This window comes from Phycodurus eques, chromosome 1 (assembly GCF_024500275.1).
Source record: "Phycodurus eques isolate BA_2022a chromosome 1, UOR_Pequ_1.1, whole genome shotgun sequence".
Taxonomy (NCBI): Eukaryota; Metazoa; Chordata; class Actinopteri; order Syngnathiformes; family Syngnathidae; genus Phycodurus; species Phycodurus eques.
In genome coordinates this window covers 36,026,714-36,038,813 of record NC_084525.1, presented here as the reverse complement: position 1 = coordinate 36,038,813, position 12,100 = coordinate 36,026,714, and the positions used below count along the sequence as shown (strand labels likewise).

General features: G+C 39.6%; 1 protein-coding gene across 3 annotated transcripts; it reads left to right on the top strand.

Moving 5' to 3' along the window:
* The first annotated feature begins 6 nt into the window (after window positions 1–6).
* LOC133409783 (serine/threonine-protein phosphatase 4 regulatory subunit 2-like) lies at window positions 7–10,382 on the top strand. 3 transcript variants are annotated; one of them, XM_061690263.1, is made up of 9 exons: window positions 7–116; window positions 600–681; window positions 800–970; window positions 1,510–1,603; window positions 1,693–1,730; window positions 1,841–1,897; window positions 2,269–2,412; window positions 8,514–8,785; window positions 9,401–10,382. In XM_061690263.1, the coding sequence occupies exons 1-9, from the start codon at window positions 83–85 to the stop codon at window positions 9,682–9,684; spliced, it is 1,176 nt and encodes a 391-aa protein (XP_061546247.1). In that variant the 5' UTR covers window positions 7–82; the 3' UTR covers window positions 9,685–10,382. The 3 variants fall into 3 exon arrangements, with proteins under 3 accessions (XP_061546247.1, XP_061546239.1, XP_061546256.1); XM_061690255.1 differs by having other exon boundaries at window positions 767–970; XM_061690272.1 differs by lacking the exon at window positions 1,841–1,897 and having other exon boundaries at window positions 767–970.
* Window positions 10,383–12,100: the final 1,718 nt, after the last annotated feature.

Here is a 12,100-nt window from a genome sequence, read left to right as displayed (position 1 = left end):
CAGCCGGACCAGCTTTGTTATGTTGCTACCTGCTATTCCTAACTAGCAAGTCCTGCATTGCCCTGCTTTACCTGAGGCAGCGATGGACACAGACGCGTTATTGGAAGCGTTTCAAGGCAAACTTTACACTCACTAAAAACAATCATGCCGCATTCGTGAGAGTTTTTTTTACATTATTTTTTTTTGTAATGTGTGGATGGTTGCTAACTACGTGATCGCAACTTAGCTTGCAACCTAGCAAGTTTATTACCCTGTGCAATTTCCATAACTTATTCCTTCATTCAATCGGTATCAAGTAAATATTCCAACGCTAGGCCATAACTGATTATTGTAATAAACGTGCTGCTATACAAAAACTTTCAATTGAACCGCTGTTTTCTTTTGTAATTGATTTTATGTTATGGTGTGGCGTGTACAGTAGGGTACCTTCTTGGTTTTTGTTTGTTTGACAAAGTCACACTGAAACACCACCAGTTACCTAAAACCAATATTGATAAACTACTCGTTCCTTGTCGCTTGTCTTCTTGAGCCGTCTTCGAAAACGTTCCGCTTTCAATTTTGGTCCGAATCACATTACAACTTGAAAATGTCATTGACAGATTTTGAGAAGAAAGTGAAAAGGGATACAAGTCCCGTATTGGAGAAATTCCTGTGTCATGTTGCCAAGACGGGAGAAGCAACGTGAGTTTTTACAAATTTGTATAACCCACATTGTCTTGTCATTTTCTGGGTGGTATTACAATTGTTTGTGATCATTCTTTTGCAGACTTGATGTGACCAAATATCTGATCTCTCCTAGGATTCCGTGGTCACAATTCAAATCGTACTTCATGTTTAAGTTGGAGAATGTCATAGATGATTTTCACTCATCGACGCCTGAGCAGAGAGGAGCGCACAATCCCAATGTAGAACACGTTCCCTTTGAGGAGATGAAGCAGAGGATATTCAAAATAGTTGACAGTTACAATGGGTGAGTAAAAAAAAAAAGTGATCATTTTTGCATTCCTTCAGTTTAGCTGTATTTGTAATAATTGACCCTGCGTCTTAATAGTTGAAATGAAACTATAAAAGTGATACATGTGCAATTTTAAAATACAATTCAAACTGTTCGTCGGTGTCAAATAATCATTGTCATGATATACGGTATGTGCTAGCTTTCCAACATATCAGTGTTGACTTGATGTATACTGCATGGCACACTCATACATTTGTATAAATGTCCTAGCTGTGGCTTAGGGATATAGTGTTATACTGTATATAATATATATAATATAATACAGCTGGAAGCAATTAAACTGACAAGGAAAGAAACACCTACCACTCATCCCGCAGCCTTATCTGGACTTGAATGAGTTTTAATAAGATCATTCAAGCTTATGCTAGGCTGAGACAAGTCTGGTGTGTTTAGGCTGGTCTGTATTTGCCAGCTGGGCAATGTTTCAAGTTCTATGTTGATGCTTGCGGTTGCCCGTGACTCCTTCTAAACATATCTGTTGGTAACTTTCCCAGAATCCCATTCACCATTCAGCGTCTGTGTGAGCTGCTCACTGACCCTAAACGTAACTATACAGGAACAGATAAGTTTCTCAGGGGTATAGAAAAGGTTGGCAGTTTACTACTATTTCAGTATTAATAATGAGTGATGTTAGAGATTTATTAAATATTCATATTCCTTCTTTATATGCCTTACAGAATGTAATGGTGGTCAGCTGTGTGTACCCCACATCAGAGTAAGTACAAAAGTCACGTTTCACTTTTGTGCTGAGCATTTGCCCCTTAACTGTCAGTTTTGTGCATTTCTGTTTTTTTTTTTTTTTAACTGGAAAAATGGGACATCCAGTTCAAACAGAATGAACGGAGTGATGTTTCCTCGCACCTCTTCTGTAAACTCAGACAGGTAGGAGCCACGATTAAAGGTCCTACAGCTTGAAAATCAGAATCATCTTTATTTGCCAAGTATGTCCAAAACACACAAGGAATTTGTCTCCGGTAGTTGGAGCCGCTCTAGTACAACAGACAGTCAATTTACAGAACACTTTGGGGACATTAAGACATTGACAAAAAACAATTGTGCAAAAAGATGCAGAGTCCTCTAGCACTTAGAGCAGTTCGAACGACTAATATTGCAATAGTCCGGTGCAATGACCATTGTGCAAAGGGCGCTGAGACTTCAAGGATGTGTTCTCAAGCGGCATAGTTGGTTACTTTGAGGATGAATCTTTTTGGCCCTCACGTGTGCAAAAAAATGGGCATGTTATTCTTTTGCAGTCGAAATGTAAACGGACCAGGCTTGCCAAAACAGCTCAACAGGCCAAAGCTCTCATTGTCGCCATCGCTCTCCACCAATGGCCTCCCTGAGTGCGCAGTCAGCAAGGTGCCAGAGTCCACTGCGGAGGAGGAGCGCTGCTTCAGGTAGTGTGAACAGCGCTTAACAAAATTATTAGACCACCTCTGCTTTATTTCTTAAGAGGCAAAGGTTGTCCTAATCTGTTCACCTGATTGAAAATCGGGGCCAAGCTTGTGATTTTCAGATGATCGATATCGGGTGTAACAGATTGCATCTTTTAATTTGATAACTTTTTAAGAATGCAAAGCAACAAAATAATCCTGAGGAACACAAATATTGCCAATTGGAACAGAAATAGGTTTTATACACCACAACATTCCATGCAACACAGACGGAAACGCAGCATGAGTAAACACGACAGACGGAACATTCTGGGCCCGGTTGTTCAAAACTCGGTTATTTTAACCACTGGTTAATCCCTAACCACAGGTTAAATTCTTAACACGCCATTAGCTAACCGACCGTTAAATATGCGTTGTTCAAAACATGGTTAGTTAAAGTTAACCGTGTGGTTGACGTCACTGGTCAGTGCCAATATATCCCACAATTCCTCATTTTGTTGGACTTCCGGTTTAGCGAAAAAACTGTTGTGAGCAGACTTTCGCACAAATGTTGGTGAACATTCCTGTAAGATTAAACAACCATAAACCTATTATTGTTTTGTCCACTGTAACATAGTCTACAGCACTGGTGTCAAACTGGTGGCCCGGGGGCCTGATCCGGCCCGCCACATCATTTTATGTGGCCCGCGAAAGCAAATAAAAATTGCTCATTGTGTTCTGGTGTAATACCATTGAGATATTTGCAAGCCTTTTTTTGTTACCAATCCCCCTTTGAAAATAAATGTAAAAGTTGAAAAACATGTTTTTATAGGCTTCTGATTTCAAAACTGGTTATTCATCAATGTGTTGTGTATATTGTATGTACTTAGAATATGTCGTAATCTTTCATTTATATGGCTTCACAGTCGTAGCGGCCCTCCGAGGGAAGTCATAGCTGCGATGTGGCCCGTGACAAAAATGAGTTTGACACCCCTGGTCGACGGGAACAATTATGGCATGTCTATCGTGATAATAGGTATCATATTGAAATGAAATTCACTGAATTTATTAATGATTTATTATTAATATTAATGTTCCAAACGCATACAGCTCTCTGTTTTGTACTTAAAATTGAATACAGAGAACGGGCATTACCTACAATTACTAGAGATTTTATAGATGATTCATTGATTTTATGCTACATATCAAGCAATAATTATCATACCCCATCTTTAATTTTGATGGTTTTGGAAAAAAAAAAAAAAAAATGAACTCCACTTTTATCATTATTATACTGAATTCCATTTGAGGTTCATTGTACTTTCTATTGTTTTTATTTATTGAAATTATTTTGAAATATAATAATCAATAAACACTAATGACTTTTACATATACATACATATATTTATATAAAATGCATCATCATTTCCACGTCTCTTTGAACGAACTTTAAATGGTATTCAATGATCCAGTGAACAGAGAAAATAAGTAAAAACTTTAATTTTGCGGGTGCTTCACATGGATGTAATAGGATTCTGTTAATATCTCTTCCTGAAAAACTGACTTCTTTGTGGGACATAATCAACTATTCTTATTAAATCCATGAGCTAATTCTTTTGGCTTGTTATATCTATTTTAACCTATATTATTATATCTAATTGAATCAAATTTTAGACTGTTATTCAAGTTACCGTGGACAAGGAAAATATAGACATTTTACGGGTGCTTCATACAGACGCAATGTTTACCTATTTCCAATATTTGTTTTTTACTTCATTATGTAAGATCGTTCTAATGTCCAAATAGAGCACAGTCATGTCTTATTTATTGAATAAATCTATGAAATGTATGTTATATTCCCAACTTTTAATGTCTCATGTCTTGAGATGATGCACACCAAGTTTGAAGCGAATCCTTAGCCGCGAATGCCATCTCGAGAGTTAACCACACTGAAATTTTTTTTTAACTTGAACATCACGTTAACAGCCGGTTAAAGTTAACCGAGTTTTGGACCACAAGATAACTAACGGTGCCGTTAAAATTAACGGTCAGTTAAGTCTACTTAACCCAGTGCTTCTCAAATAGTGGGGTGGGACCCCCTGGGGTGTCGCGTTGCGGTGTCCATGGGGGGCGTGTGAGACCCTGAAGAACATGATTTGCCGTACTAGAATAAAGTGTAATTGCACATACGCTGCAGTAGATGGTAGTTGTGCTCTCGTTGCTCTCGCTCTTTTCTATTTCAGGGAAATTGATGCACTTTATTTTTTTTTACAGACTGAAAAACTCATTAATACATTTATTCTTTATTGTAAGTTGATCTATATCTTTCTTTTGTACTTTCTTCAATGTTTGTAAGGATTAGATTATATTATCCTTTATATACAATGTTATCTAGAGGTGTACTTGCGAGGGCTGCGGGTGGAGGGGGTCGCAAATTTTTTTTCTTGTTCCGGGGGGTCGTAACAGAAAACAATTGAGAAGCACTGACTTAACCGGTGGTTAAAAAATGACTGAGTTTTGAACAACCGGGCCCTGGTAGTTGTAGCGGGCCTGCTCTAACTAGAGGGAAGTGTAACATGAAGCTAGCATCATGTAAAAGGCATAATGTCTGCAGTATGGCAATATTTTATCTTGGAAAGCGGAGACAAAGTAAAGGCGACTTGCAATCTGTGCAAATTGAGCATTTTGCGTGGCGGAAAGAATAGAACTACAACTTTAATATGCCACCTGAAAAACAAACACCCAGAAGTACACTCCGAGATTACTGCAGTCACTTAGGTAAAGACGCTGAGCCAACTGACAGTTAAATAGACTTTGCAGAATAAAGAAAAAATGCCCAAGGACAGTGAAAAAGCTAAGAAAATCACAGCCAAGATCACGCAATTCTTCGCGTTGGATGACCAACATTTTTCCGTGGTGGAAAAGGTTGGATTTCGCCATCTCTTGGAGCAAGCCGTGGTATGCGTTACCTTCTCGGCAGGGGCCAGTATCAGATTCTGACGATACGATAACCTTGAGCAAAAATATCGCAGTATCACGGTATTATGTCTATTTATATTAAACACAAACAATGTTTTAGTATTTAGCACATGAATAAACACGTACCATGTTAAGTTAAAGGAAATAAAATAATTTTTAAAATACTTGAATTATTTTTGTAATAACACTTTAAAATTAAATTTAAAGTACATATATGCATTCCTTATGTATAAACCTACAGCAGAACAATAATCACAACAAAAGTCATAGATGTTTTTTCCTTGGGGGAAAAAAATCAGTTAAGCATTTTTTTTAATATCATAATTAAGCTACATGAATGTATTTTATTATTATTTTTATTTTGGTTTAAAGTCGAACAAAAACAGACCAAAGAAATGTCTTGTAAATTTGACACATCATAGAAAAGAGTCATGTTAAAAAACCTGACAATGAATGATGGGATAAGAAAAAAATTGCAAAGTATGTGAAATCAGGCTAAAAAATCGTGAAAAATTGAGACATTCTTTCAGCTCGCAGATGCTGTGGGCATGCCGCTACATGCTCTGGAAACCCCACCTCCCTGGAACTTTCAGCTGTCAATCAAACTTAGAGACTAAGAATATATAGACCCTTTCCAAAAAATTTGAATATCATGGAAAAGTGTATTTATTTCCATAATTCCATTCAAAAAGTTAAACTTTTAATATTTAATTCAGAATTTCATAATGGAGTCAGGGGCCACAATTTAAACAATTTCAAGTATTGTTTATTTTTAGCCGGCACGGTGGATGACAGGTTAGCATATCTGCCTCACAGTTCTTAGGACTGGGGTTAAAAAATATTGTAATATGCATGACAGGTCATAGTAGGTGATGGTATGAGTAAAGAAAACCTTAATTTTGCACCAACCGGTTGTCTGAACAAAGTTGTCTTTTAAATACCCTGCATGGGCATGAATGTGATATTTGAATATATAGAATAAATGAAGTAGTAGGCGGCACGGTGTACAACTGGTTAGCACATCTGCCTCACAGTTCTGAGGACTGGGGTTCAAATCCCGGCCCCGCCTGTGTGGAGTTCGCATGTTCTCTCCGTGCCTGGGTGAGTTTTCTCCGGGCACTCCGATTTCCTCCCACATCCCAAAAACGTGTGGTAGGTTGATTGAAGACTCTAAATTGCCCGTAGGTGTGAATGTGAGTGCGAATGGTTGTTTGTTTGTATGTGCCCTGCGATTGGCTGGCGACTGGTTCAGGGTGTACCCTGACTTCCGCCCGAAGTTAGCTGTGATAGGCTCCAGCAGCCCGCGACCCTAGTGAGGATAAGCGGTAAAGAAAATGGATGGATGTTTATTTTTACATAATTTAGGCTTCTAGCTCATAAAACCCACAAAATCATGAATTCAAAAAATTTGAATACTGTGAAGAAATCAGCCCAAATTTTGAAGGCCATAAATGTTTTAAACTGAGTGTCACACTAATCATCGACTAAACTCAAAGCACCTGCACAGGTTTCCGCAGGTGTCATTAAATTGCTTCAGTTGGGTTAAATTGTCTCAGTTGTGTTGAATATGGGAAAGACTGCAGACTTGACAACTGGCCAAAAGACCATCATTGATACCCTCCATTGAATGGGTAAGACACAAATGTTCATAGCGAAGGAGGCTGGCTGTTCACAGAGTGCTGTGTCCAAGCATATCAATGGAAAGTCTAGTGGTAGGACAAAATGTGGCAGGAGAAGATGCACCAGCAAAAGAGATGACCGTGGGCTTCAGTGGATTATCAGAGAAGATTCAAGAATCTAGCAGAGATCCAGAAAGAGTGGAATGAGGCGGGAGTCACAGCTTCAAAAACCACCACATTCAGACGCATCCGGGAGATGGGCTACAATTGTCGGGTTCCTCGGGTCAAGCCACTTCTGAACCTGACCCAACGTAGGAAGCGTCTCAACTGGACCAAGGAGGAGGAGGACTGGACTGTTGGCCAGTGGTCCAAGGTCCTTTCTGAGCCGCTTCTCCTCACTAGGGTCGCGGGCGTGCTGGAGCCTATCCCAGCTGTCATTGGGCAGGAGGTCGATCTACGTTCCTACCCTCACCTATGGTCATGAGCTGTGGGTCGTGACCGAAAGAACAAGATCCCGGATACAAGCGGCCGAAATGAGTTTCCTCCGCAGGGTGTCCGGGCTCTCCCTTAGAGAGAGGGTGAGAAGCTTGGTCATCCGGGAGGATCTCAGAGTAGAGAGGAGCCAGATGAGGTGGCTGGCGCATCTGATTCGGATGCTTCCCGGACGCTTCCCTGGTGAGGTGTTCCGGGCACGTCCCACCGGGAGGACACCCAGGGGACGACCCAGGACACGCTGAAGAGACTACGTCCTTCGGCTGGGCTGGGAACGCCTCAGGATCCCCCTGGAAGAGCTGGATGAAGTGGCTGAGGAGATGGAAGTCTGGGCGTCCCTGCTAAAGCTACTGCCCCCACGACCCGACCTCGGATAAGCGGTAGATAATGAATGGATGGATGGATGGACATTGCTCCATCTTGTGATCGGATATTGTTTTTTTAAACTCCCTGATCGGTGCCCTAAAAATCCTGATTGTGTAAACCCTACTTAAAAGGCTGCCCGCCTAGGTTGTACCCTGCATTTAGAGGATGCTCAGTCTCTCGAATGTAGCGGTCGCTGCATTCCACTACTACACTGCCGTGGATAAACAACATTTGCATCTAGGGATTTTTGTCCCTGTGGAGAACAAGTTTTTGTCTGAGGATGTTGCTGGGTTTGAAGTGCATTGTAATGTTTGGAGGAAGTCCTTAATGGACACAAAAGGGACCACAGAATTCCACCAACTGTAATTAGATTTGGCACCAGATTAAATGTAAATGATCTTTTCACAGTCATCACTGTATGTTGTTTCGACATGCAATGTTAGCAATATACAAGGGCACAACATAGATTCACAGCATATTAAAAACGCAAAATGGTCATCAAGTATGACATCAGACAGTGACAATATAGATATTTGATGCAGTTGGATCAGTACAGTACCGATCAGAAATGACATATCACAATGATCAATATTTTTTCCACCAGAAGTGTAGACAAAATTTGTTTGAACTTATCATAGGTTGATAAATAGCACATTTCTATTTTTACAGCACCGACCCTTCACTCTCGGGAAGTGAAATCACGCAGAGCCGGAAGAATAAGCACACTGATGAGGAGAATTCTGCTGCTGAGAAGCACAATAGCAAGAGGCTAAAGGTCAATAAAAAGCAGGAGGAGGACGACACAGCAAGTGAAAACAAGGAATTCTCTTGTAAAGGCACGCAGAGCTTAGCAGCGAAGCGTGAATCTTTGGAAGACTCTTGCTATCACGAGTACAAAAATGAAACATCTTGTCACACACAATCCATTCTCGATGATCCAGGTATGTGTACACGCGCTGCCTACTCTTGAATCAAATCAGAGGTTTAAATTTGAGTGGACCCTCGACAGTCGAACACAATCAGTGGGAGGCTCGCTAAACGAATGGATAATGCTTCCCCCCCCCCCCCCCCCCCCCCCAATATTCTGGACTGTTCTCTCCTTTTTAAAAAAAACACAAAAAAAAAAAAAAAGTTAAACTTAAAATTTTGTTGTTGAAGGTTGTTTCAATAGCCAAGATCCAGTTTTAGAACATCTGAAAGTTTGCGTGTGAATAGATAGGAGTGATACAGTCACTTAGTGGCATTATAAATATTACTGGAAAGATGTATTGGTAAAAAAAAATTCTTAAGGCAATTGAGTTGACACTCATACTGCACGTAGTGTTAAAGAAATTGACATTAAACATGCTTCTTTCTAAACCACCACAATCTTTCGGCGTCCGCATTTTTGCACAAATTGTTTTCAAAGACATGTTTGCTAAATCCTAAATTGTCTGACTTCACGGGTGTTCAATTTAGGGGATTCCACTGTAATTTACCCCAGCAGAACGAAGTGGAAAGTCATATTACAATCAAATCGTTTTCCTGCATAATTTTCACCTTGTGTTTCTCCTCAGGGCCCTGTAGCCCACAGACAGAACCATGTGAAAAGGGGACAGCTGAGAAGGAGAAGGCCCACTGCAACATCACCGTTCATCAATCAGAGCTACCACTGAAAGAGAATACACTCTCTGAGCACAACACTGTGGACAGCAGCAGCAGCAGCAGTGATGGAGACTGTCTGCCTAGCATCAACCTGGCGCGCTCCTCTTCTGGGACTTCACCCAAATTGTCAACAGGGGGTGATGCAGAAAATTCAAACCGCACAAAGACTGAAATCAAGGCTGGGGAAAGTGACTAAAGAGCCTCTTGAAATAATTGACTCTTGAACCTATACGAAACCACACCAAGAGTACACTGTATCACTGTGGAACTGTAGACAGCGGGATCAGGAGTGGTGTGGACCTGGAGGTTCCTCACATAAGGAACATTTTGCTCTTTTCAATTTGAGCTGGTTGGTCAAATATCAACAAGTCTTCAAATTGGAGTAAGAAAAAGATCACAGAGCTTTTTCTCTGTAGACTGTATTTCTTTTTACTCCCCTGCCCACCATGTTAATATCAGACATTTATCATGTACCCCTCAATGTGCTGCTGTGCTCATTAACATCATTATTGGCATGGATTTCCAAAAGATACTTTGGTAGCTTGAGTTGTTTTATCTTAAGCATAGTTTTTACGTGAAGAATGTCTCCCTCCAGATGAAAAAGAACATCTAGCTCCCATTTAATGAACTTTTCTATCAAAATTGTTTTTAATTAACATTGCACTTATTGGCACTAATTCCTTGAAGGATATTGACAAATTAATTTCAGTAGTCATTTTAGCAAAACATTGTTTAGTCTGATACAATTTTTCCCCTCTAATACGATAGTTATACCCATAACTCGTTTTTGATAACTCAGATTTTTATATCACCGTACAGGCCTGTAAATCAGTTTTAAACACTTGTCATTTATGTGTTCATGTCACAAAGTTAAAAAAAATAAATAAATAAAAAAACAGGAAAATGAATGCTTTTTTTCATTATATTCATGGAAAACAATTATCCTGTCCTGAAATAGTGCAGTAAGTTTGGTTTTACACCATGTATGCAGCACTATTAGCTTTTGGGTAAGAAAGGTAAACAAGTCAGTAAATATTTGTGATAACATAACATTTGTGTATAATGGACAATGTTGAACATCAGAACCGCTGGCCAATGATTTTAGTCTGGATTCAAGTTTGATTCACAAGATAATTGTAGTCTGAATCAGCAGTTCATTGGTAAGATGCAAATCTTGCATAAATAGTTTCACATCAAAGAATGGAAAAAAAAATTATATATATATATATATATATATATATATATATTAGTTGAAATCCAAACTGGTAACCTTTCTCAAACATGTTATGTGTTGGACTGTCAATCTAACTGGTAGCTCAATGATAGCCATACAATACTGTGCAAAACAACTTAGTCTTAAGCTAGCATTACATTTTTGATTTTTTGTTTGATCATATAATTCAATTATTTCCCTATATCTTTACAATAGAATATAGAATGCAATTACAAAATGGGCTTTTGGGATCGTACCAGTGTTCCGTGTGACCTCGCGCTCAGAATCCAATTTTAACATGCCGGTATTTATATTTCATTTCTAAGAATCATACATTACAAAAGTTGCTATTCTCGATTAATTACATGGGCAAAAGAACCAATGTACAATACAGGTACATCTCAAATTAGAATATGGTAGTCCATTTATTTCAGTAGTCATACACATCGATTCATTTGTTTCTGGAGTGAATGTGGGATTCGTTTGCTGTAAGCTATCAAAATTGTACATATTTTTAAAAAAAATCATGAAATATTTCACTCGGTGTGTGTAGTGCATTTCAGAGTTTCACATTTTGAATAGAACAACCTTCCATCCATCCATCCATTTTCTGAGCCGCTTCTCCTCACTAGGGTCGCGGGCGTGCTGGTGCCTATCCCAGCTATCATCGGGCAGGAGGCGGTGTACACCCTGAACTGGTTGCCAGCCAATCGCAGGGCACATACAAACAAACAACCATTCGCACTCACATTCACGCCTACGGGCAATTTAGAGTCTCCAATTCAGGCATGTTTTTGGGATGTGGGAGGAAACCGGAGTGCCCGGAGAAAACCCACACAGGCACGGGGAGAACATGTAAACTCCACACAGGCGAGGCCGGGGATTGAAACCCGGTCCTCAGAACTGTGAGGATGACGCTCTAACCAGTCGGCTACCGTGCCGCTCAATAGAACAACCTAACTAGTTAATCCTTTGACACTACTCTTAATTTGAGATGTACCTGTATTGTAGAGTTGCGGGAAGATGTCACTAAAAGTATAATGTAATACAACCCTAATTATATATTTGTAGTTCCCACTTATATTTTACAGTGTTGAAATTACTGCTATGGTAAATATTTTTGAAAGTGTAGATTAAACTAGGCAGTTGTATCTTAAACCTTTGTACGGTACAGCCAAAAATGCTGTCTACTGTAGCACAGATTCACTATATTGAAGGTTATTAGTAAAAATATCTGCAGGTGTTATTCATATTCACCGTCAGCGGAAAGAAATCCATGGTGGCCTTGACACGTCTCAACCAAGATTAACATGATCCCTGTTGTCAGCAGTAATGGAGGGATGGGATGCTGTTGGTCACGGAAAGCTTGCAACTCTACATGATGGCATATACTGTACAT